We start from the raw sequence: 26356 nt of genomic DNA, 5'->3' as shown, positions 1-26356 counted from the left end.
AGGGTATCACGTCTAAAGTCCACAATGCCTATCTGCCCATTATTAGTGATATTAACTTGATCATCTGGTCCAAGTGTGGTCTGGCTTCTCTAGTACATAGTTAATATTTTCCACCTTGCAATAATAGGCTGTCTATGGAGAGATGCTTTAAGATCATGCAGATATTGGGGTCCTCATATTTTACCCCTAGATTAGACATCTATTGATGATTCTTGCCTGAAGCAGCCTTTACTCTGATAGTTGAAAAATTGTGATTTTTCCAATTCTACCACTCCCTCTATTTTAACAGTCAGCATTCTGTTGTAAGAAATAGCCCTCAGATAGGAAGAAAAAAAAAAAGCCTTCCACTCACAGATACAGAGAACAAACTAATGGTTACTAGAGGGGAGGGGCAGTGGGAGGAGCAAAATAGGTGAAGGGGATTAAGAGGTACAAACTATGAGGTATAAAATAAGTTACAAGGATGTAATGTACAACACAGGGAATATAGTCAATATTTTATTTATTGAAGTATAGTTGACTTTGTAAGAAAAGGAAAAAAAAAGAGATAGCCCTCCATTACTACTATGCATATGTGTTCTTTTTTTTTTTTTTTTTTGGTACGCAGGCCTCTCACTGTTGTGGCCTCTCTCGTTGTGGAGCACAGGCTCCGGACGCGCAGGCTCAGCGGCCATGGCTCACAGGCCCAGCTGCTCCACGACATGTGGGATCTTCCCGGACCGGGGCACGAAACCGTGTCCCCTGCATCGGCAGGCGGACTCTCAACCACTGCTCCACCAGGGAAGCCCACGTGTTCTTTTTTATGATCACTTTGGAGTCGTGGATTCTTATTTTATAAAGTGTCATAACCCATTATAGAACTTGTTTATTTTGTTGTCCAAATTGTCCTAGATTTGGCCAATTGGGAGCACCTCCTTCTTTTCTGTCACAAGTTATTTTTGCCTTATCTCGTGCCTTCCCTTCCCAGCTCTGGAACCAGCCATTTTCTCTAAGGAGCGCTCGTTCATTTTTAGTGGGAAATGGTATTTAGAAACCAAGATCTGGGTGCAGGTTTGCTCATTGCCACTAGGGTGTCATTGCTTCCAGGTCTTTTCAATACACGTAACTAAAAAGTATGTATAAATATTTTAGAAATCATAAGTACATACTGATACTTCCAGTTTCATTCCAACTCCACAGAGTTTTTTTCCTTTTCCTGATTCTAAATTTGTTTCCTGTTTGCCTCAGTGAGAACCTGGCTCCCAGCAATATTAATTTTTTTTTCCTTAATCCTATAATCTTCAGGATTTCTGTACCCATACTACTCTAGAAAACAAACCTAGAATAAAGAGTGCAAGATGAGATTCCCTTTTACTGAAGGTATGTAGTTGGAAACTCTTCAAAAGTTATTTGGATTAGAATTTTTTGTGTGTGTGTGGTTATTTTTACCCCCCCTCTTCTCAATGGTAATATTATTCATTTGAAATACAGTTGGATTCATTTGTTTCTGTTTAAATTCAGTTCCCTTCCTTCAGTGATATATCAATATTTTTGAATGGTTGTAAAATTACTATGCTTCCAAAAGTCAGAACTTTACAAAAAGGTATATCAGAAGTGTCACTCTATTCCTTATCACTCCATCCCATTTCTCAGCATCCCTTGTAGTTAACCAATTTCATTGTTTTCTGATTTATTCTTTCTGAGTTTCTTGTTGCAGAAATAAGCAGATCTCTGTAAGTTTTCTCATTTTCCCTTCTTTCTGACACAAAAAGTGATATGCTGTATATACTGTTTTGGACGTTGCTTTTTAAACTTAACAATATCTCCTATTATCAGTTCATAGAGTGCTTCCTCATTGTTTTTTTACAGCTCATTTGTACTGTATTGTGCATATACCCCAGTTATTTCAATTTCTTGAATTTCCTTTTGGACTTTTGTTTCACTGATTTGTTTATCCTAGCAATAATACTTCATTGTCTTAACTTAAGCTGCTGTATAATAAGTCTTGATGTATGGTAGAATAAACATCCCACTTTCTTTTTCAAGATTATCTTGACTATTTCTGGCCCTTTGCATTTCTGTATAGATTTTAAATCAACTAGTCATTTTCCCCAAGAAACCTGATAAGATTTTGTGTCTGCTTTGAATCTATAGATTGCTTTGATGAGATTTGATTTCTTTATAATCCTGAGTCTTCCAGTATTTGAATATCGTCTATCTCTCCATTTATTTAGGCCTTCTTTAATTCTCTTAGACATAGTTTTCAGTGTAAAGGTCTTACACTAGATTTTCCCTAGGTATTTGATGCTACTGTAAATCATCCTTCCTTTTTAAAGAATTTGTGTGTGTGGGAACATTTCAAACTTAGAAAAGTTGCAAGTATAGTACAATGAACTGAATGAATGAATGAATATATTACCATTCATCTAGATTTACCTATTATTAATGTTTTGCCACATTTGCTTTATTACTCTCTGCATATGGTAATGATTTTGCAGAACCATTTTAAAAAAATTGCAGGTATCATGACCCCTTTCCTCTAAATAATTGTGTATCTTCTAAAAATAAGAATATTTTCTTACCTAACCATGGTAAAATTATCAGTTCCAGAATATTTCCATTTGGCTTTTGCCATTATTCCTATAGTATTCTTTATAGCAATTTCCCCCTGATATTCTTTATAACAGTTTTTCCCCTTCTAAGGCTATGTACATTACATTTAGTTGTTATGAGCCTTTAGTTGCCTGTCATATGGAGCAGTTTTTAAATTTTTCTTTATGTTTCATAACTATGAAATATTTGAAGAGTATAGGCATATGGCTTTTTAGAATATTCTTTAAGTTTGTCTAATTATTTCCTCATGCTTAGAATCAGATGAATGTATTTTTGGTAAGAATACTTATGAATTATGTTGTTTTCTTGAAGCATCATATCATAAAGCACAGGATGTCAGTTGCATTGCTGGTGATATATTGGGATGGCCAAAAGGTTCCTTTGGTTTTTAAGGAAAAATAAAAGACACATTTTTCATTTTCACCAAGAACTTCATTGAGCATTGTATTCACCATATTCTTCTAATAACCTTCCGCCATTTTTCAGGCTTCATAATTCCATCTTCCCAAGACTTTTTATCTTTTTGAGCAAAGAACTGTTCCAGGTGCCTTTTACAGCCTTCCAGGGAATTGAAATTTTTCCTATTAAGAGAATTTTGTAAAGAACGAAATAAATGGAAATCCAAAGATGCAATGTCTGGTGAATACGGTGGATGAATCAGAACTTCCCAGCCAAGCTGTAACAGTTTTTGCCTGGTCATCAAAGAAACATGCGGTTTTGCATTATCCTGATGGAAGATTATGTGTTTTCTGTTGACTAATTCCAGATGCTTTTCATCGAGTGCTGCTTTCAGTTGGTCTAATTGGGAGCAGTACTTCTTGTGATTAATCGTTTGGTTTTCCGGAAGGAGCTCATAATAGAGGACTCCCTTCCAATCCCACCATATACACAACATCACCTTCTTTGGATGAAGACCAGCCTTTGGTGTGGTTGGTGGTGCTTCATTTTGCTTGCCCCACAGTCTCTTTAGTTACACATTATTGTACAGTATCCATGTTTCATCACCCGTAACAATTTGTTTTAAAAGCAGAACGTTTTCGTTATGTTTAAGTAGAGAATCACATGTGGAAAGAAGGTTTTTTTTCGCTTAATTTATGTGGAATCCAAACATCAAAGCGATTAACATAACCAAGCTGGCGCAAATGATTTTCAACCCTTGATTTGTATATTTTGAGTATGTCGTCTATCTACCACGTGGTATAACGTCGATTGTTCTCAATTAATGTCTCGATTTGATTAATCACCATCAATTTCAACTGGTCTACCCGACCGTGGAGCATTGTCCAGCGAGAAATCGCCATCATGAAACTTTGTAAACCACTTTTGGCACGTTTGATCAGTGACAGAACCTTCTGCATACACTGCACAAATCTTTTTTTGCATTTCAGTTGCGTTTTTACCTTTCTTGGAATAGTAAAGCATAATATGCCAAAAATGTTGCTTTTTTTCTTCCATCTTCAATATTAAAACGGCTACACAAAAATTCACCAATTTTGATAAGTTTTTTTTTAATCCATGCTGATATGACAGCTGTCACAATATAATCTAACAAAATTGTTTCGAATGAAGTTAAAGACAACTAAGCGCTACTAGAGTCAGCTTACAGAAAAAACCGAACGAATCTTTTGGCCAACCCGATAACTGATCACCTGATTAAATGTTATTGCCAGATTTTTCCACCGTGAAGTTTTATTTTTCCTATTGTAAGTAAATAATTTGAGAGGAATATTTTTAGACTTAAAATATCACGTTTCTTGTCAAAGTTTTCATCAAATGTTGTAAGCACCCATTGATGATATTTGACCAACTCACTAATTACTGTTAGTTGGAAAATGGTAATGTTCTAACTCTCTTATTCCTGCTACATGTTAGTTGTCATTCTTCTTTTTTTGTTTTTTTGGCCGCACAGCATGGCAGGCAGGATCTTAGTTCCAGGACAGGGATCAAACCTGTGCCCCCTGCATTGGAAGCGCAGAGTCTTAACCACTGGGCTGCCAGGGAAGTCGCTATTTTGTTTTTTGGGTTTTTTTTGGCATTCTTCTATAAGGAATATAGATTTCCCTCCTCTGTCTCTCTTTCTTTAATTAGTAGGATGGAGTAATGGATTTTTCAAACTTCAGTGAATGGGTCTTAATCCATTATCGTTGCTACTTATTTTGATGCTCAGTTGTCCCAGATTTCGGCAGTGGGAGCTTCTTCAAGCTGGCTCCTGTGCCTTTTTTTTTTTTTTTAATATTTATTTATTTTGGCTGTCTTATCGACTGAATCACCAGGAAAGTCCCTCCTGTGCCTTTTTAACATTTCCATATTTTCTTTTAAAGCATTTTCTCATGTTGTGGCATAAAAAGATGTCCCATGTTCATCTTGTACTTGCCCTGTCCCAGGCCTAGAATGAACCACTATTTTCTTCAAGAACCTAGTTCCTTTGGGGGTAAATGGTATTTAAAAACCAAGATCTGGGCAACAGGTGTATTCTTTGCTCCTTTAGTGTGGTTGCTGTTTGTCCTTTCAGCAGACTAGATTAAGAAATAAATAATTTCATATTCTTAAAAATTAGAGTTCAGGGCTTCCCTGGTGGCACAGTGGTTGAGAGTCCACCTGCTGATGCAGGGGACACGGGTTCGTGACCCAGTCCGGGAAGATCCCACATGCCGCGGAGCGGCTGGGCCTGTGAACCATGGCCGCTGAGCGTGCGCGTCCGGAGCCTGTGCTCCACAATGGGAGAGGCCATAACAGTGAGAGGCCCGCGTACTGCAAAAAAAAAAAAAAAAAAAGAGTTCATATTCATATCTGTAATTAAAATTTAATATCACAGTGTTCTTTACCTCTCCCTGTTCTGTATTCATATCTCCCTTTTTTCTCACAGAGAACTCTGTCTCCCCAGACATCAGTATATTTACTCATTTTGGAATATTTATTTATTTATTATTATTTTTTAAAGGTTATTATTATTTATCTTTATTTTTGGCTGTGGCAGGTGGGCTTCTTTCTAGTTGTGGCGTGCGGGTTTTCTCTCTCTGGTTGTGGCACGCGGGCTCCAGAGCACGGGGGCTCTGTAGTTGTGGCTCGAGGGCTTAGTTGCCACACAGCATGTGGGATCTTAGTTCCCCGACCAGGGATCGAACCCGCATCCCCTGCATTGGAAGGCGGATTCTTTACCACTGGACCACCGAAGTCCCCTGAAGTGTGCTATTTTTTGTTTTGTTTTGTTTTGTTTTGCTCCACATAGAGTATAAGCCCTTTCTTCTGTTTAGGGTGAGGGGCTGATAAATCATATTCCCCCTTGAATTTAATTGAGCTGGTGTGGGCTGCAGTCTTAGATTCAGTTCACCTGGTATTGGTTCAGCCTTCCAAGATGCTTCCTTTCTTATCATGACTGTCTTTTGGCTGTGAGGTATTTGGCTGCAGTATAAGGTACTATTGGTTTACTTTTAGATCCTGGAATTCATTCACTGGGAGAATGCCTGGTATTACTATCTTCTACTCCATGTCTGCTTTCTCTGAAAACTTGGAGTGGGTGTTTTGCAGAGTGAGTAGTGTGGGAGAATTGCTGGACCAAGCAATCTATTTTTGTGTTAGGACTATTGTCTCTAATCCATCCTGCTACCCCCCACTGTTGTCTACAGTCTGGCTGATTTCTGCTTGCCTGCTAAAATATTTGTCTAATGGCAGGTTTACCTGTCTCTAGATGAGGTGTCTGCCCCAAGATAGGGAAGCTTCATGGTTCTGTTCTCACTTATGAATGCTCCATTCCGCCCCCGCACAACCACAGTTCAGTTCATCAAGGAGTTTTTACATCTACCATTCTTCATTAGCCTATTGAAAATGTCTATTTCCATGGGAGTGAAGACCTTTCTTGTTCTACATCCCAGCCTTTGGGAATAGAATTTCTCTTTAGTAACTTTTAGCTCTATTAGACTGCTCCTTGAAGTCCCAAAAACCTCTACCAACCAATCTTATCCATATGAATTAATGTTTACCTTCCTTCTAGTCTGTAACTAGGACTTAAAACAAATAAACTTGATTACTGTTTCTCTTAAGTTGGTACTTTCTGCTTCTGTTGACTAAACTCTGCATTTTTGTCATGATTAAAAATTCCTGGCATTGCCAAAAGAAATAGAAACTTAAGTGGCGTATTTTACCAAAATTGTAAATAGATTTATTTGAGCTATGTTGTGTTCTAACTAGTGTGATTTTATGAAATCTCAATATATGAAAATTTAAGATTTTAACATATAAACTTGGGAATGAATCTTCATGGCATAGTGACAGGGGCAGTGCTAGTATATATATGTGATGACTTTAGAAAAAGTTTTTCCTTTTGAGTGGACATATTATAAAAAGGTACCTCTTCCTGCTCCAGGCTTGGCCCCTGATTTCAGCCCCCACTTTTCCCATTGCCTAGGTGCCCTCATGCTATCTGTATAGCTGTACACAGTGCATCTGAATCAGGAAAAAATTTTAGTTGCTTTCTTATAACAGATGAGAGAAGCAAAAAAATTACAAAGTAGGAAATTCATGTAGAACCATTGTTAACATTTTTTTGTTTGCTTAATAAAAGTGGGATCAATTTATGCTACTGCTTTTAACTTGCTTCTTATTTAACTATAAATTAACATCTCCTGGAAAGTCTATCACTGAAGAATTTCTGTAAAAATTTACATGTGTTCTATTTATTAGAAAGTCTGAGGGGGCTACAAGGGAAACAGTGGTTGGAGACAATAAAACCAAGCTGTTTAGAATTTGTGTTCTGGTGCTTTGCATATAACAAGCACTGAAATGTTAAAATTTCTGAAATAAGTGTAAGGAATCCCTTCAATTTATCAAAGTGGTTTATCTGTAACTTTAGGAAAAAATCTACGATGCAAGATACGCTATTATTTAAACCATTTTAAAATATGTGACTTGTTCTGTAGGTATACTGCAACATCCAGATGGCACAGTTTTGAAACAGTTGCAGCCACCTCCAAGGGGTCCTAGAGAGCTGGAATTCTACAATATGGTAAGTGAGGTAAGATTTGTTTCGTTGTATTCAAAGTGTTTTTCATAGCCTTCTGGTGATGACTCAGTAAAAAATACATTTGACAGCATGTCTTAGTGTACTGTGTATGTGACTGAAACAAAAGCTTCAAGAAATACAATGCTTATCTTTACCTATGCATTCTGGTATTTTCTATTCTACTTCATTTTTTAAAGATTTGATCTACTAAATTGATTTCAATTGATGGGTTGTGACCTACATTTTGAAAAACGCTTAGCTGAGAGACTGTATTTCTCAGAAGTGCTGAGTTTAAATAGGTGTTTTTTTACTACAGGATTTCTTAGAGCCTTGAATGTGCTAATGTGTACTGTGCAACTCCAAAGGAGGGTAAGGGTGAAGGGGGGCACTTAACATCTAATTAACCATATTACTAGGAGTACTTTTTTTAAAACTTATTTATTTATTTACCATCTTTATTGGAGTATAATTGCTTTACAGTGGTGTGCTAGGAGTATTTTTCAGAACATTCACAGTGTTTTGCAACTGCCACTTCTGTCTAGTTACAGAACATTTTTATCACATGAAAGAAAACCCTGTACCCATTAAGCCATGATGCCCTATTCCTCCCTCCCCCCAATCCCTGCCAACCACCAATCTGCTTTCTATGGACTTAACTATTCAGGGTATTTCGTATAATTAGAGTTTCACAATATGTGACTTTTTGTGTCTAGCCTCTTTTGTTGAGCATGTTTTTAAGGTTTGTGGTATGCATTAGTACTCTGTTCCTTTTTATGGCTGAGTAATACTCCATTATACTTAGATACCACATTTTGTTTATCCATTCACCCATTGAAGAACATTTGGATTGTTTCCATCTTTTGGCTTTTGTAGATAGTGCTTTTATGAACATTTATGTATAAGTATTTGTTCGAGTACCTGTTTCCAGTTATTTTAGATATATACCCAGGAGTGGAATTGCTGGGTCATACAATAATTCTACACTTCACTACTTGAGGAACTGTCAGAAGTGTTTCCCAAAGTGGCTGCACTATTTTACATTTTCACCACTAATGTATGAGGGTTCCAGTTACTCCATATCCTCACCAACACATGTTAGTTATTATTATTTTTTTTTTAATGGGCAGTCAAGTGAGTGTGAAGTGTTAATCTTACTGTGGTTTGTTTTGATTTTCATTTCCCTAATGGCTAATGATGTTGAACATCTTTTCATGTACTTATTGGCCATGTGTGTTTCTTCTCTGGAGTAATGTCTAGTTAGATCTTTTGCTCATTTTTTCATTGGGTTGTCTTTACCTTTTTTCCATGTTTTAGATACAAATCCTGTATCAGATACGTGATTTGTAAATATTTTCTCCTGTTCTTTGGGTTGTCTTTTCACTTTCTCGTTAGTGTCCTTCGAAGCATAGACTTTGTGTCATATTTAAGGTCATGAAGGTTTATGCTTATATTTTCTTCTAAGAATTTTATAACTATAGCTCTTAAATTTAGTGCAAGTAAAAAAATGATGCAAACCAAAACAAAAAACAAGTACTGCTATAATGCTTTACCACCATTAGCTCATTTAACAACAACCTGTGAGTTAGGTACTATTTTTATCCTCATTTTTTACTAAGGCAAAATTAGTTTAAATAATTTGACCAAGATCATTCAAACAGTTAATGATGGCCCCTGGATTTGAACATAGGCAGTCTTATCTCTAGAATATGCTTTTAACTGCTAACACTGCTTCTTTTTTGAGGAAAGTATTTTATATTTACTCTGCAAAAGTCTTGCACATAATTTGTTGGATTTATTCTAGGTACCTTATTTTTTGTTTCTATTGTAAATAGTATTTTTTTGAATTAAGTTTTCCAATGATTGCTAATACACAAGAATGAAATAGATATTTGTATAGTGTTCTTATATATAGTAATCTTGCTGAAATCTTTTTGTTTTTTGCCCGCACCGCGAGGCATGTGGGATCTTAGTTCCCCGACCAGGGATCAAACCCGCATGCATCCCTTGCAGTCAGGGACTTTAGTTCAGTGCTTAATTGAAGCAATGGTGGGGGCATCTTCCTCTCATTTAGTAGAAGTGCTTCTAACATTTCCCCTTTAAAGTATGACTTTCAATCTAAGTTTTTGAGAGGTACTTCTCCCCAGGTTAAGGAAATTGCTTTCTTTGTGAGTCAAGATTCTGTCAAGGAACAAATGGTGCACTCTGTCAGTTTAATAAAAGAACTGTAGTCAGAGTTTAAGGCCACCTGCAAGAGATAATGCCATACCATCCCTGGGCCTAATCGGCACGGAGAGGGAGTGGTTGTTGGAACTCTGGGAGGGTAACTTTATGAGAAGACTTGAACTGATAAGGAGGGAACTAGAGAAGTAAATAAGCTGACCTCAAGTCTTCTCCTACCCTCCAGTCTCTTGTACCAGGAAGAGACAATGGCAAGAGGGCAAGGAACCCCCCTTGATGCAGTCGATTCAAATGAGCTTCTTGGGGAAGGAGAAGAAGATACGTAACATCCTTCCTATTTTTATTTCAAGAAACAATTCAGAATACGAATGGGTATTGAATATTTTTCAGCTGCCTTTCTGTATCTGTTGAAAAGGTCATATGAGTTTCCTCTTTTAATCTGTTAACGTGGTAAATGCCATAATAGATTTCTAACATTACACTACCTTCCATTTTTGAAATAAAACCTACTTGGACATGTCTTTTTAAATTTGTTTTTTAATAATATGCATTACTGGATTTTGTTTGCTAGTGTTTTATTTAAGATTTTTTCCAGCTATACTCATAAGTGAGATTGGACTATTATTTCTTCACATATTGTCCTTGTCTGGTTTTGATATCAGGTTTCTTTTAGCGTCATAAAATTAGTTGAGAAGCATTTCTTTCTCTATTTTGTGGAAGAATTTGTATCAGATAAGGATTTTGTTCCTTAAAGGCTTGATAAAACTTAACCTATGAATTCATCTGAGTGGCCTGTGGTCTTTTTCTTCCTTTCCTCCTTTCCATCCATCTTTTTTTCTCTCATTCTTTCCTTGGAAGGGATGTGTGTGTGTATGTGTGTGTGTGTGTGTGTGTGTATATATATATATATATATATATATATATATAACATCTTTATTGGAGTATAATTGCTTTACAATATTGTGTTAGTTTCTGCTGTATAACAAAGTGAATCAGCTATATGTATACATATATCCCCATATCCCCTCCCTCTTGCATCTCCCTCCCACCCTCCCTATCCCACCCCTCTAGGTGGTCACAAAGCACTGAGCTGATCTCCCTGTGCGATGCGGCTGCTTCGATCTACTTTACATTTGGTAGTGCATATATGTCAGTGCTACTCTCTCACTTAGTCCCAGCTTACCCTTCCCCAAGGGGTGTATTTTTAAACTAATGATTCAGTTTCTTAAATGTCTTGATTTTTTCTTTGTTAATGTGATAGTAAAATACAGATTGTAGTTTGTTTTATATAATTACCCACCCGGCAGAGTTCTTCATAGTATTTTTTAAAATGCTGTGCTAGTTTAGTTATGACTCCCTTTTAATTCCTGATATTATTTGCTGTTTTTCTCTTTTTCTCTATCAGCTTGACCAAAACGTTCTTTATATACTCTCCTTGTTTCGGTATAGTAGCTCTATCCTCATCTATGACAAGTCCTTAAGTTCAGATATCCTTTGGTTCAAGGCTTCAGAGTGGACCTCTATGAGCCCAACATCACTGCTCAGCTTAGCACTTCGGGTTTCCTCTTTATTTTAGATCCCTATGAATTTCCTTTTTAACCTTGGGAGCTCAATTATGCGTTTAAGAAAATATTTGTTATATTTTATCCTACATTTCTAGGTAGAAAGCTTTTTAGGTTATCTTGCTTGGCATATTGCAGTAAATACCAGTCTTACTACTTTAAAAAAATATTTAAAGTAAGAAGAGAAAGTTTACCTTTCTACTCTTCCAGTTTTTATCTTTTCACTTATAAATATATCATAGACTTCTTTAGGTAAGTACATAGAGATATACTTGGTTCCTCCATCTTGTCGTTAGGTCATCATGAACACTCTGTGCCCTCACTCTCATTGTGCCAGGAACAGAGGGATGATAAGGTACACCCTGCTCTTAATTACCTTGGCCCATAAGTGACTAATATCACTTATGCTCATATTTCAATAGGGGAACCTGGGAAATACAATGTATCATGTGGATATTTGGTGAGTTTCTGCCATACTTGAGTTTATTCTGTAGAATTATGTTGTATGTAACTACTTGACATAAATGTGGTGTGACACGTAGAATTCTGATACTGAGATTTCATGAGCATTTTACATGAGTAAACTTAAGTGGTTTTGGATAATTAGGTAGACCGTATTTGACAAGAGTTAATGGGATAAGATGTCTTACAAGTTGTTTTTAAAACAAAAATATTTTCTCTCTTTTTCTAGGAAAAAAGTTAAGAATCTAGTTCCAGGATATCTGGATATTTCTAGTCTTTTCTAGAATTATTACTGGTTATAAATCAAAGAATTAAATGAGCAATAATAGTTAGACTTGGGCTTCCCTGGTGGCGCAGTGGTTGAGAGTCTGCCTGCCAATGCAGGGGGACACGGGTTCGTGCCCTGGTCTGGGAAGATCCCACATGCCACGGAGTGGTTGGGCCCGTGAGCCATGGCCGCTGAGCCTACGCATCCGCAGCCTTTGCTCTGCAGCGGGAGAGGCCACAACAGTGAGAGGCCCGCGTACTGCAAAAAAACACACAAAAAAACACAAAATAATAGTTAGACTTGCATTGAGTTAAACGGTATTTTTTTTTGAGGTAAAATCACAATTTCCTTACAGATATAAAACAAATACATGGTAAAGATTTTGCTAAACTCATCATTTAATGAGGGAACTAGGCAGATTTAAAACTGGTTCAAAAGAGAAGTCAAAGAAGCACAAATTTATATGGCTTAAAGGGAAGGTGGAATGAGTGTACATAAGAACACTGTAAACTCTCCCCTTTCAGCGGGGTTGGAGGGAAGTCATTTGACCCTCCTCTAGGCCAGAAATTATTTTCATGTCTGTGGGCAAGAATTCTTTTGCATTCGCTAAGAATTATCTATAACTTACTTTGTTGTAAAATAGTTCAAGGACAGTGAAAGGCTAGAATTACATAACCAAGAAGAATGTGCTCTAAACAGTACATGGTTTTTCACTGAAGACACATAATAATCTTTTTTTTTCCCCAGATTTACTTCCAGTTAAAACTCATACCAGATAAATTATGATTCAACAGTAGTGTGTTATTTGAGAAATGTGTGGGGCAATTATAAATAAAGCATTATAAGAAACTAACATGCAAATATTATATTTCTGTTTGTTTCAGGTTTATGCTGCTGATTGTACTGATGGTGTTCTTTTAGAGCTACGAAAATATTTGCCAAAATACTACGGTATCTGGTCACCTCCCACTGCACCAAATGGTAATCTTTTCTTTAAAATCCATCTTTTAGTCTTAATTCAAGAGAGTTGCTTTTTAAAAGGCTTAAATAAGATTAAGCCTAGTATATAAAAACAATATATCCATTTTTCTTACTACTTTTTCTCTTCATGAAAGAAAACTTATTAGTATTTTTGCTGTTCATAACCAGTTTCTTAGATAGCATAAACAAATTAATAACCAATCTCTTATAATTGAATGAAAATATATATACTAGTATTTAATACTGTATTAATTTACAGATATTCTTTTTTCCGAACTTTTTCTTTTTTTTAATTTATTTATTTATTTATTTATTTTATTTATTTTTGGCTGCATTGGGTCTTTGTTGCTGCACGCGGGCTTTCTCTAGTTGCGGCGAGCAGGGGCTACTCTTTGTTGCAGTGCACGGGTTTCTCATTGCGGTGGCTTCTGTTGTTGCGGAGCACTGGCTCTAGGTGCACGGGCTTCACTAGTTGTGGCACGCAGGCTCAGTAGTTGTGGCTCGCGGGCTCTAGAGCGCAGGGTCAGTAGTCGTGGTGCACGGGCTTAGTTGCTCTGTGGCATGTGGGATCTTCCCGTACCAGGGCTCGAACCCGTGTCCCCTGCATTGGCAGGCGGATTCTTAACGGCTGCGCCACCAGGGAAGCCCCTTCTGAACATATTGAGCAATTTCTTTTCCCATTTTGAAAAAAGAAAATCAAGAAAAATATTTTCTTTGTGTACCTTCCTCCCTACTGTCTGTATCACTCCTTCATCCCCCACCTGCATGCTTTAAATAGCAGTCTTTTAAAAAATACTGGTAAGTTTCATAGTTAGAGGACAAAATGATCTATGTAAGGGCATAGCATTTCTTTCTTAATATTAGTTAATACTTGAAGCAGTATTTGCCACATCAAGGCCTTTGACAGCAGACAGAATTCAGTTAAACTGGTAGTGTGACTGCTAACGATTGAAGAAGATTCATGAATGAGGGAAGAGTTTCAAACTTGACTTAGTTTAAGAATAACCCATAGGCTTGTTAAAATGCAAATTAATAGGCTCAATTCCCAGACATTTTGATTATGCAGATCTGTGTTGGAGATTAGTGATATGCTTGTTAAATAAAAGCTTCAAGTTTTTTTTTGATATAGATAGTGCTTGAACCACATTTTGAGAACAGGAAGAGAAGGGGGCTCCTTTTTTCCTCTGAACAGTTTCAGCTTGTTCTTTTCCTCGGTTCTTTGTCTCCCTTTTACTCATTCACTACTTTTGCGAAGTTTCATTAATAGGGAATCATGGTATCTCCCTGTGAGTATCCTCAGATAATAGTAAATCAGTGGTTCCCCAGGGTATTTAGGATTCTTCTGTATTTCAGTTGTATGGGGGGGCGGTGAGCTTTGCTTTGTTCTCCTTCCCTCTTCTCCTCTCCCCTCCTCTCCCCGCCCCTCTCCCCTTCTTTCCCTTTCCTTTCCTTTTCTTTTTTCTTTTCTCCCTCCCTGCCTCTTTCTTTCCCCTTCCCTTCCTTTCCCTTATCTAATCTAGCCTCGGGATAGTTAAATGCTCAGTTTAAAAAATTATTTAGAAGGGGTAGAGGGAATTCCCTAGCTGTCCAGTGGTTAGGATTCCCCGCTTCCACTGTAGGAGGCATGGGTTCAATCTCTGGTTGGGGAGCTAAGATACGACATGCTGTGTAGTGCAGCCAAACCAAAAAATAAAAAAAATAAAAAATAAGGGGTAGAATAACTGAGCATACAGCATCATTATTTTGAAAAGTAGAGTATACTGAAAGAATCTGGGTAAGAGAGGAAATATTTTAATTGAAAGTAACATTTTATAGTTTAGGATTACTGGCACATGATTTAAAAATCAAAGACTTACTAGCAATCAACAGCCTTTTTGGTCTTCAATACCAAATAATCTTGAGGGACATCTCTGCTAATGTATTGTAGAGCGGTAACTTTGAAGTCAGAAGACTTGGCTTCTACATTGGTTGTTTCCAAATTTTGTGAACTTTGCTAACTCATTAACCTTTTGAGCTCCACTTTTCTTCTATAAATGGAAAATAATATCACATAGAGTTGTGAAGATCACGTTATGTGAGAATGCTTTGTAAACTCTAATACTCTTATTTTAATATAAATGGAGATATTGGTGCTACTGAGATGAAAAGATGAGGTGAGGAAAATGAGAAAAGAGAGGAGAAAATGTCAATAGAAGTATACATATTTAGAGTAGTCCTGTAATACCACCAATTGTCTCAGGGAATTTCCTATGCCTTTCCAATTAAAAAAAAATATTTTAATTAATTAATTAATTAATTTTTTGCGGTACGCGGGCCTCTCACTGCTGTGGCCTCTCCCGTTGTGGAGCACAGGCTCCAGACGCGCAGGCTCAGCGGCCATGGCTCACGGGCCCAGCCACTCCGCGGCATGTGGGATTCTCCCGGACCGGGGCACGAACCCGTATCCTCTGCATTGGCAGGCGGACTCTCAACCACTGCGCCACCAGGGAAGCCCATTTTAATTTATTTTAAAAAATAAAAACAAACAATTTTTTTTGGCTGCGCCTCGTGTCTTGGGGGAGTTCCCCGACCAGAGATTGAACTGGGCCATAGCAGTGAAAGCGCCGAGTTCTAACCACTGGACCACCAGGGAACTCCCTTCCTTTCCAATTTTTTTTCTTTTTTTTAAATTTAGTTACTTTTAGCTGCATTGGGTCTTCATTGCTGTGAGCAGTCTTTCTCTAGTTGCGGCGAGTGGGGGCTACTCTTTGTTGTGGCGCACGGGCTTCTCATTGTGGGGGCTTCTCTTGTTGCAGAGCACGGGCTCTAGGTGTGCAGGCTTCAGTAATTGTGGCTTGAGGGCTCTAGAGCGCAGGCTCAGTAGTTGTGGCGTACAGGCTTAGTTGCTCCGCGGCCTGTAGGATCTTCCCAGCTCAGGGCTCGAAGCCATGTAGGGTTCCCTACATTGGCAGGTGAATTCTTAACCACTGCACCACCAGGGAAGTCCCGTTTCCAGTGTTTTAGCTATGGAAGGAGTTAGATAAAACTGTTGCACCATACAGATTGTTCAGCTTTGATTTTGCTAGAGAGTTCATGGACTCATCTTTCTGTTTTTATCATTTTGATTGTAAATGAAATAAATATAAGATAGGAAACTCTTTGACATCTTTAGCCCACGGGATCATGAAAACAAATATTTTCTTAAATTTTAGTAGAAAACTGGTTTGTATTACTGAACTTTACATAGTATTAAGTTAATGACATAATTTATTTCTTGACTTTTTTTTTCCTCTTTTTATTTGAGCATCTTTTCTTATGTGCTCAGGGTAGAGTTTTATACAGCTTTGTATAATTCTTATAATCCAAAGTTGTAAGATGTAGAAAGTACTGCCAGTTTGCTCAGCAAATTATTGTCACTTAAGAGAAGCATAAGGATGTGCTGACCAATAGGGTTTTTTTTCTTTTAAATTTTTTATGGCAGTTTTATTGAGATATAATTTATGTACCATAAAACTCACCCATTTAAAGTATACAATTCAGTAGTTTTTTGTTATAGAGTTATATAGTCATCACCATTAGCAAACCTTAGAACATGACCAGTGGGTTTTATTTTTGTTTTTTAAGGTAAAACATTTGTTAGTAATTACATTTGAAGATTTGGAGCTATTTATACGTATTAAATCTCATTTTACTTGTGTGTAAGTACATAGATGCCTAGTACATGTACTATCAAAAGCCTTTTATTGATAGTTATTTGGAGGAATGGAAAAGTGTATCTTCAAGTAGGTTTGAGCCAATTGAGAGTTCCGAAATGTAATCTCCAGTCTCATTGATTGGTAGGTTTCTGGATCTAGCTACTAGTCAAGTTTCAGGAAGCATGGACTGAAATTAGCTGTTCCCTTTATCCCACATTTGGAGGCTCAAGGTCTCTTCTATTTATAATTCCTTTTACTTTCAGCTTCCGTTACTCTTAGAAATAGCTGAAGATTGATGTGAAAAACAGAAATTTGGCTTCATAGATGGGCAGGGATTCACCACCAGGCCTTTTCTCCTTTTTGGGGGGTTCAGAAATGAAGATGGTAGCCAGTACCTAGATATGGTGGGGAAGAATGTGATGAAACTTGGAACCCATATTCTAATGATTTATACAATCAATAATATTCATTAAGGGGATCTGAATAAGTCTTTCTTGAACTCTCTAAATGTCTTCACCCTTGTCTTTCCTTTAAAAGAACTGGTTATCTCATCTTGACTGTTTAGTTTTTTGTAGGTCTTTCAATTTTTCCACAGTATTTCAGATATTTTTATTTTTTTCTCCTTTGATACTGAGGAATATTCTGCCTTTTTTTTTCTTAAGAGTGTCGGACTATATTCCATCAGTAGAATTTTTTTATGCTTAATGTATTAGAAAACAACATAAGTATTTAATTTATATTAATATTTAAGATAGTTATATTTAATCATATATATTTAAATAGAAAATATATTTAAAATAGAAAAGCTTTTGCATTCATAGTAACCTTGTGTAATCTTATACATACTATCATCAACAGCATGAAATATATAAATATTTTGAGCATGTTAACTATGCCATTGGTATAGCCACTGAGAAGTCTTACTTAATAGTCTGCTTATAACAGCATGAAGTGGCGTATTTTAGAATACCTGGTAGTTATCTTCATGATTTTTACCTCAAAAAATTAAGGAACTATGGAAATTCTATATATATTTTCCATAAATTAATATGTAAATAACAGATATATCCCTTATGGCCACAGCCTGTTAAACTAAACTATACTTCTAGTCAGTGTGACCTCTTGTAATGAGATCCATGTATTTATGAAAAATAGATGTCCTATTATTTATTATACAAATACCAAGACTAAGCTTAATAGAATATCTTTTTAGCTCCGAGGTTCACAAATGCCAGTCCTTAGACCTCTGACGGACCGGCTTCATCAGAATCTGTTGTCCTAAATAGAGCTTTTAAGAATTTAAAAAAGTATATGTAGTTATTTTGCTATCTTTATGATTTATACACACATGCATATATATGTGTATATATGAAAAAATCAGCTCTCTTCATGTTTTAATATTCAAAAATCTGTCTTTACTTACAAGTTACATCATATCAAATAGTCATAATTATTTTCCAAACATCATATTAATATAGTTTAATTTATTTCTTTGACCTTGGTTACAATGAACCTAAACTATTCCAGATAGAACATTATCTTATTCTTAGTCCATCAGATTTGGGCCACGGAGTTTTAGAACATATTTTTTGCATACCTAAAGATTGAAAAATATTGTTCCACTATACCCAGAAGGGCTTAGCTGAAAAAGTGTCCTTTGTTATCCAGTCTGTAGCATTGCCTTATAAATGAGCCTCCCCTGTTGTAAAATGCCTTTGGTCATTTAAGCTATTAAGTCTTGAGATTGACCTACTTTGAGTTGAACTGTCTTCTACTGAAATAATTTACTAATAGCATTTTTTCAGAGGGAATTAGTATTCAGATTAATTTCTAGTGATAATAACCTGTAAAAAAAAAAATCAGCTTAGATCTCAGTGCTCAGATCATGCCTCATTTTCCTATTTACCTATTTTATTCAAAAGCAGTTGTGGCAAGCTGCTAGATATATAACATCATATTCTGTTTTTAAAACTCTGCATCTCTAAAGCAAGTTTTGATTTTTTTTTTAATAACTTAGAGGGAAAGAGAAACGAAAATCTCAAAATCTTTTCACTTAAAAAAAATCAAGGCCAGAGAACTAAAAGAATACACTAAACCAACTCTCAGTAGGCCTTAATTTAATGATTATTAACTTAACGCTAATAATCAATAATTTAGCAGTTATTTGGTAATTCCAATCATATAAAACATATCAAGAACCTGAAAGTAAGATAGTGACAAACATTTGCCTAGTCAAAATAAATGTCAAATAAAATCGATGATACTTAAGCCTGTTTACTGAAGGAATGGCTCAATTTATTACAGGATCAGAAAGGCCAAACCCAAAGTTCCCCTGGGCAGTAAGAATGAGAAGGGCAAACATTGATTCTTTCAGCAAACATTTATTGTATTCCCACTATAAAGAAAGTTTGCATTTGTATTTTTCTCCTTCGCAAGAGAAGGAAAAAATAGGGATTTTATATGCAGTTTGCAAAGTCTCTACTCTAGCTTCTGACGTTTCTATCTTATTACAACAAACAGGTTATTTTTTGTTTTTAATCACTACCAAATTGGCAAGTAGAAAATAATAACCCTACGCTGAACTATAGATGCTGTGATAGCTAGGTTTACACACTATCTTTATACTCCCATACATAGTCTCACCTCAGTAAGGCTTTTAGGGTTTCTTGAGTTATGGAAATTAATGATGATAAATTTGTGAATGCTAATGATTTACTATATTAGGATCTAATTAGTCTTTTCTGATACTTGAAATATAAGCCTAGTTACTGAAATTTTTATATAACTTTAGGGAGAGGATGGATTGGTTTCCTTCTGTTTTGCTCAAGGTAGCTGAAATTGGGAAGAGAGAATCTGAAGGGGCCTGTCCTGCGCTACCTCCTTTCTCTTCTTCTCATCCCCTCCTGTGGTTATCTTTTAAAGCACAGAAATGGGTGGGTTCCAGTTTCTTGATCAGCATATTCCTACTTGTCTCATTACCTTCACTGTCGGCAGGTTCATGTGTGTGTCCAGACCTTTTACTTTCTCTTATCCTGTTGAAGATGTCCATTTGTTAGAAACTTTCTTAAAATGTGACATGCTCCTTCTTGTTTCTGCCAGTGCTGGTCTCTTAGGCTGCAGTTCCTTTTTTGTCACTTGACTTCACCTAGTTCTACAAGGTTATAATCCTCCCACTCGCCATTTTCCTTTCACTAAGAGATAAAATTTTTAAAAATAAATTTATTTACTTAAATTTTATTTACTTTAAAGAAGTAAAACCTTGTTACTTTGATAAAAAGAAAATATAATCTCTTCTGTCTTTGAGGAAAAGTTTTTACTAGAAGTGCTTCATATTACATTTGTAACTGAAAATTACGATCTCATTCAGAACTTTATTTGGGAAGACTCATTCACCCAGGAAGTGGGGGAAGAATTTCTTTCCTTACTTCTGTCCCTCAGTGCACCTGGACTCTTATTCAAGCTAAAACTATAAGGTCAGCTACCGTGTGTGATAACTGGGATGTTTATTTTTTTACTCGAATCTCCATTTATAATAGTTTTCTGAGGGAAGATGTATACAGGATGCCAAAGTTATTTACAAATGAACTTTTGAGGATTTCTTGTGTTCTAAAAAGCAGGATATTTGTTTTTCCTTTGGGACTAGTAAGACTAGAACGTATATTTGGCAGTGACCATCATTTGGATTGATTTACCTTTCTTAACCTATACCTGTTGTGTCCTCTGTGGAAAGGATTTATTCCTATTACTAATTTTAAATGAAGACTTAAAATTATTAAAATATTGATATCTGCTGAGGCATATATGATATAAACTATATTCAAAAGGAGAATGTATTCTGGGACAGCTTTAAAATAATCTCATTGCCTTTTTAATGTCCTTGGAAGCCTTATATCTAATTCATAGCTTTTGTTTATGGTTGAATATTATTTATTCCATCTCCTGCAAGAGTTTCTCTGGGACATTTATACCTGTTATAAATTTGTTGGTCAGTCTTTTTTTTTTTTTCTCTCTCTCTCTTTTCAGGTGGAGTAATAATAATTGTTGACTCTGGACTTGTTTTAACTTTTTTCTCAGTTTTAAGATTTCCTCATTTTTGTTTTTCCTTGAGTAGTAATATATTTTCCTATTACTAATTAGAGTTTTTCTTTAATAACAGATTTATACCTAAAACTGGAAGATGTGACCCATAAATTTAATAAGCCCTGTATAATGGATGTAAAGATAGGGCGGAAAAGCTATGATCCTTTTGCTTCATCTGAGAAGATTCAGCAACAGGTCAGCAAGTACCCATTAATGGAAGAGATTGGGTTCTTGGTGCTTGGCATGAGGGTAAGAGTGATTTTTAGTGTAATATACACGTTTCTTGTTACATGTTCTTCCCTTGAAAATTATAGATGTCACATATATTTTGGTATTAGGTTATCCATAACTCCCCAGTGTGGGGCAGAGATTTTTACCTCTTCTGTTCACTGGTATGTGGGCAGTGTCAGGAATTATTCTGATATACAGAACATGATTAATAAGTAAATGAATAGCTTAACCTCAAGGCTCTGACTCTGATAATTTTGTATTAAAGAAGTCTTAAGTTTAGGTGCAAAATAAGTAACACGATAAGTGAATGTGATATTATTTATGATTTTCCCATGAGAAAAGTGCTAAGTTTATATATTCAGTAATTTTTCTGTATATTTAAAACAGAAAAGTGAAATTAAACATTAGCTTATTGTTTCAGACTGTGATTTAAAGCTGTTATTTTCTTTGCTCATATTTCTCTGGATTGGCAATTTGAGTTGGGCTGAGGTGGTCAGTTCTTCTGATCTCATCCAGGTTCCCTCTTGTGGCTGCACTCATCTGATGGCTCAGCTGGGGCTTGGTGGTCTAAATAACCTCACTCTTATGTCTACAAGTTGATACTAACTGTTGGCTGAGCCTTTTCCCATGAGGTTCCTCATCTTCCAGAAGGCTAAGTGGAGCTTCTTCATGTGCTACATTCCAGGAAGGCAAGAGTGAGAGCTACAAGAGCTGTTAAAATCTAGGTTAGGAAATCACTTTCTGTCATTTCTATGGAGTTTTATAGGTCAAAGTACATCATAGGTCCAGTCCATATTGATAGGGAGAAGAAGACCCCACTTCTGATGGTGGGAATAGGGAAGTCAAAATACAAATGGCAGTGTGCACAAGGATGTTGAGGCCATCTTCACAAACAATATGCCACAGTTAAGAATGTGGAATAAAATCCTCTAAATAAATGGTATGCCTAGATGTCTGGAGGTAAAATTTGTATATATGATAAATTATTGCTTCTATAAAAACATAATGGGTCATTTTGAAATTCATCATGTAAGATGATATACAGTCTTCCTTTTGAGTTTTAAACAGGAGAGTTAATAGGAAGCATTATAAATGAATTGTTACTGTGATAGTTAAAACAGCACAGTTGAATTTGGTAGTCTGTAAATAAAACCAAAGAAATTATTGACACAGTTATTTCATTTTAGAAAACTCTAATTAAATGTGGGTATATAGTAAAGGGGAAAAGGGTAGTGGAATAATGGTAAAACAAACATGGAATAAACATCTCAAAGGAATCTGACTGGGTAGTTATTTAAACCTTTACTGTTTTCAAATCTCTCACCCTCCTGCTTTCCTTCTCTTTTAGCAGATAACTTTGCCTTCTGCTTCAGAAAAAATAAGCCATCACACAGGATTTCCTTTAATTTCCTGCTAACAGATGTACATACCTAACCTGCAAGTGCTTTCATTTCCTCCTTATTCCTTCCTGTTACGTTGAAGAATTTTCCATCTTCCTAAGGACAGCCCTTCCCTATGTCCTCTGGATCTCATTGTCTCCCACCTCTTCAGGAGCCTAATACTGTTGATTCTCTCTTGTCCTTTTTATATCTTCAACTTCTGTCTTCCTTTACTCTTTTTTCCTTTTGTTTTAAATATGTTCAAATCACTCTCAAAAAAAAAATCAAAACCCATCTTTATCCTGTTCTGCTCTCCAGCAATGGATTTAAATTGTTTGGCCTTTGCACCCAAACTAGTTACATTTGTTTCTCTTGCCTTACTTCCCACTCAGTATTCTTCAATCCATTCCAGTCTGGCTTCGGCTTCATCATGCCACTAGATTGGCGTCTCATGAAGTTCCCTAATGACGTCTCCATGTCACTAAATCCAAATGGCATTTTTCATTACTCACCTTACTTCACTTTGAAAAGCAGCCTTCAACACTGACTAGGTCCTCCTTGAAACATTCCTTTTTGTGTCCATAACACTACACCCTCTCTTGTTTTTTTCCTAAGACCACTTTGCAGTTTTCTTTGCCAGCTCATTTCTTTCTGTTTGTTCTTTAAATATTGAGGGATTCCGCTTAGTTCCATTTTACTGCCTCCCTCTCTTTTTTATTTCTTCCTAGGTAGCGTCCTTTGTTCTCATTGGTTCAGTTTCACTTACACTGATAACTCCCAAACATATATTTTCAGCTTCTGGTTTTTCTTTGATCTCCTAATCTATATAGCTAACAGCCTATTAGACATTTTACTTGGATAACTTAAAGACATCTAGGACTAATATGTAAAAAACTGACATAGATCTGTCTTGCAAAATAACAGCCACAACAGTAGCAGCAAACCTGTTATTCTCTGTCTCAGTAAATGGCATCACCATACGTCCAGTTTTACGAGTGAGAAACCTCACAGTACCATCACCTCTCAGAGCCATCCATCGATCCTGTTGATGTTAATTCCCAAGCATCTGAGTCCCATTGTCAAAATTATTCCTCTCTAGACTAGTATCTTTACTGAACTCTCAATGTCAGTTTTGCTCTCTTCCAGTCTGTTCTCCAAACATTGTAAAATGTATATCTAATTGTGACATTCTCCAGCTTAAAAACTCTTCAGTGGATTTCCATTGACTTTAAGATATGATTTTGCTCTCCCGTGTTGTGTTATTTCCCCAGACAAATGAGGTTCCTCTGTTTATATTTTTTAATAACATTTTTATTGAGATATAATTTATATACCATTCAATTCACTCATTTAAGGTATACAATTAATTGATTTTAGTATATTCATAGAGTTGGGCAGCCATCATATTCAATTGTAGAACGTTTTTATCACCCCAAAAGAAATGCCGTACCTATTAGCAGTCACTCCTCATTTCCTTCCAGCTTCCAACCCCCCTAGCCATAGACAATTCTAATCTACTTTCTGACTCTATAGCTTTGCCTCTTCTGGACGTTTCATATAAATGGAATCATGTAATACAATAGGTGGTCTTTTGTGACTGGCTTCTTTCAATAATGTTTTCAGAGTTTGTCTATGTTAGCATAAATCAGTATTTTATTCCTTTTTATTGTTGTATGGATATACCACATTTTGTTTATCCATTTGTTCGTTGGTCAACTTTGGGTTGTTTCCACTTTGGGGCTATTATTAATAATGCTATCATGAACATTCATATACAAGTCGTTATGTTTTTATTTGGGGGGGTAGTTCCTGAATTTGAAATTGGTGGGTGCTATGATTAAGTTTAACTTTTTCAGAAACTGCCAAAGTGTTTTTCCAAAGTTCCTGCACCATTTTACATTTCTACCAGTGATATATAGGAGTTCCAGTTTCTCCACATCCTCACCCAAAACCCAAACCTTGTTATTGTCTCTCTCTCTCTCTTTTTCTTTTTTTAACTATAAGCCATCCTAGTGGATGTGAAGTGGTATCTCATTGTGGTTTTTTTTTTTTTTTTCCTGCGGTACGCGGCCTCTCACCGCTGTGGCCTCCCCCGCCGCGGAGCACAGGCTCCGGACGCGCAGGCCCAGCGGCCATGGCCCACAGGCCCAGCCGCCCCGCGGCACGTGGGATCCTCCCGGACCGAGGCACGAACCCGCGTCCCCCGCACCGGCAGGCGGACCCCCAACCACTGCGCCACCAGGGAAGCCCTCATTGTGGTTTTTATTTGCATTTCCCTAATGGCTCATGGTATTGAGCCTCATTTCATGTGCTGTTGACCATGTGTATATCTTCTTTGGAGAAATGTCTATTCCAATCCTTTGCCCATTTTTAATTTGGGTTTTTTCTGTGGATTGTTTATCCACTTTCTTTATAATGGCTTTGGAGTACAAAAGTTTTAAATTTTGAAGTCTAATTTTTTTTTTTTTGTCTTTTGTTACTTGTGCTTTTGGTGTCATAGTTAAGAAACCATTGCCTAAACTAAAGTCATGAAGATTTACTCCTATTTTTCTTCTATAGTTTTAACTCTTACATTGAGATGTGTGTACATTTTAAGGTAGTTTTTTGGGTGTGGTTTGAGGAAGGGGTCAAACTTCTTCTTTTGCATATGGATATTCAGTTGTCCTAGCACCATTTATTGAAAAGACCATTCTTTCCCCCACTGGATGCTTTTGACACCCTTGTTGAAAATAAACTGACCATAAATGTAAGAGTTTATTTCTGGACTCTCAGTTCTCTTTTGTTGATCCATATTGTCTATCTTTATGCCAGACCCACACTGTCTTTTTTTCCCCAGCTTTATTGAGGTATAATTGACATAAAGATATTTAAAGTAAACATTGTGGTGATTTGATATGCATACACATTGTGAAAGGATTCACTCATCTAATTAATTAACATATCCATCACCTCACATATTTATCTTTTATTTGTGTGTGTGAGAACATTTAAGTTCTACCCTCTTAGCAAATTTCAGTTATGCAATACAGTGTTATCAATTTAGTCACCATGTTTTACATTAGATCCTCAGACTTTATTCATCTTATAACTGAGTGATGAATACCAACCTCTTCCTATTTCCCCCACCTCCTCCCAGACCTTAGTAACCACTTTCTACTCTCTCTATAAGTTTGGTTTGTTTTTTTGGATTCCATGTATAAGTGATGCTGTGCAGTATTTGTCTTTCTCTATCTGGCTTATTTCACTTAGCGTAATGCCCTTAAGGTCCATCTATGTTGTTGCAAATGGCAGATTGCCTTCTTTTTCATGACTGAATAGTATTACATTGTTTATTTACAGGCGTACCTTGGAGGTATTGTGGGTTCAGCTCCAGACCACTGCAATAAAGCAGATATCACAATAAAACAAGTCACAAGAATTTTTTGGTTTCCCAATGCATATAAAAGTTATGTTTACACTATACTGTAATCTGTTAAGTATGCAATAGCATTATGTCTAAACAAACAATGGGCATACCTTAATTTAAAAATACTTTATTGCTAAAAAAGTGCCAAAACAATTATAATGGTAACATCAAAATTCACTGATCACATAACATAACAATATAATAATAATGAAAAAGTTTGAAATATTGCGAGAATTACCAGATGTGACACAGAGACATGAACTGAGCAAATGCTGTTGGAAAAATGGTGCTGATAGACTTGTTCAATGGAGGCTTGCCATAAACCTTCAATTTGTGAAAAACACAGTATCTGAAGTGCAGTAAAACGAGGTATGTGTGTACACACCACGTCTTTATCCATTCATTCATTGATGTACACTTAGGTTGTTTCCATATCTTGGCTATTGTGAATAATGCTGCAATGAACAGGGAGTGCATATAGCACCATGATATCCTATTTTCTTTTTCTTGGGTGTATACCCAGAAGTAGAATTGCTGGATCATA

General features: G+C 36.3%; 1 protein-coding gene across 5 annotated transcripts in view; it reads left to right on the top strand.

Annotated features, from left to right (window-relative positions):
* IPMK (inositol polyphosphate multikinase) overlaps positions 1 to 26356 on the top strand; it is a 41883-nt gene that overhangs the window by 2293 nt on the left and 13234 nt on the right. The window contains exons 1-4 of one of the 5 annotated variants that reach the window (XM_067710158.1): positions 698 to 1359; positions 7509 to 7603; positions 12946 to 13042; positions 20873 to 21045. In XM_067710158.1, the coding sequence (XP_067566259.1) occupies positions 1338 to 1359; positions 7509 to 7603; positions 12946 to 13042; positions 20873 to 21045 (387 nt within the window). In that variant the 5' untranslated portion in view covers positions 698 to 1337. Of the gene's footprint in view, positions 1 to 697; positions 1360 to 7508; positions 7604 to 12945; positions 13043 to 20872; positions 21046 to 26356 lie in introns of those variants that run through there. The other 4 variants (XM_067710159.1, XM_067710157.1, XM_067710154.1 and 1 more) reach the window with 4 other exon arrangements.

Source organism: Pseudorca crassidens, chromosome 16 (assembly GCF_039906515.1).
Source record: "Pseudorca crassidens isolate mPseCra1 chromosome 16, mPseCra1.hap1, whole genome shotgun sequence".
Lineage (NCBI taxonomy): Eukaryota > Metazoa > Chordata > Mammalia > Artiodactyla > Delphinidae > Pseudorca > Pseudorca crassidens.
Note: the sequence above shows the minus strand (reverse complement) of the source record. Positions and strands in the feature narration are given on the sequence as shown.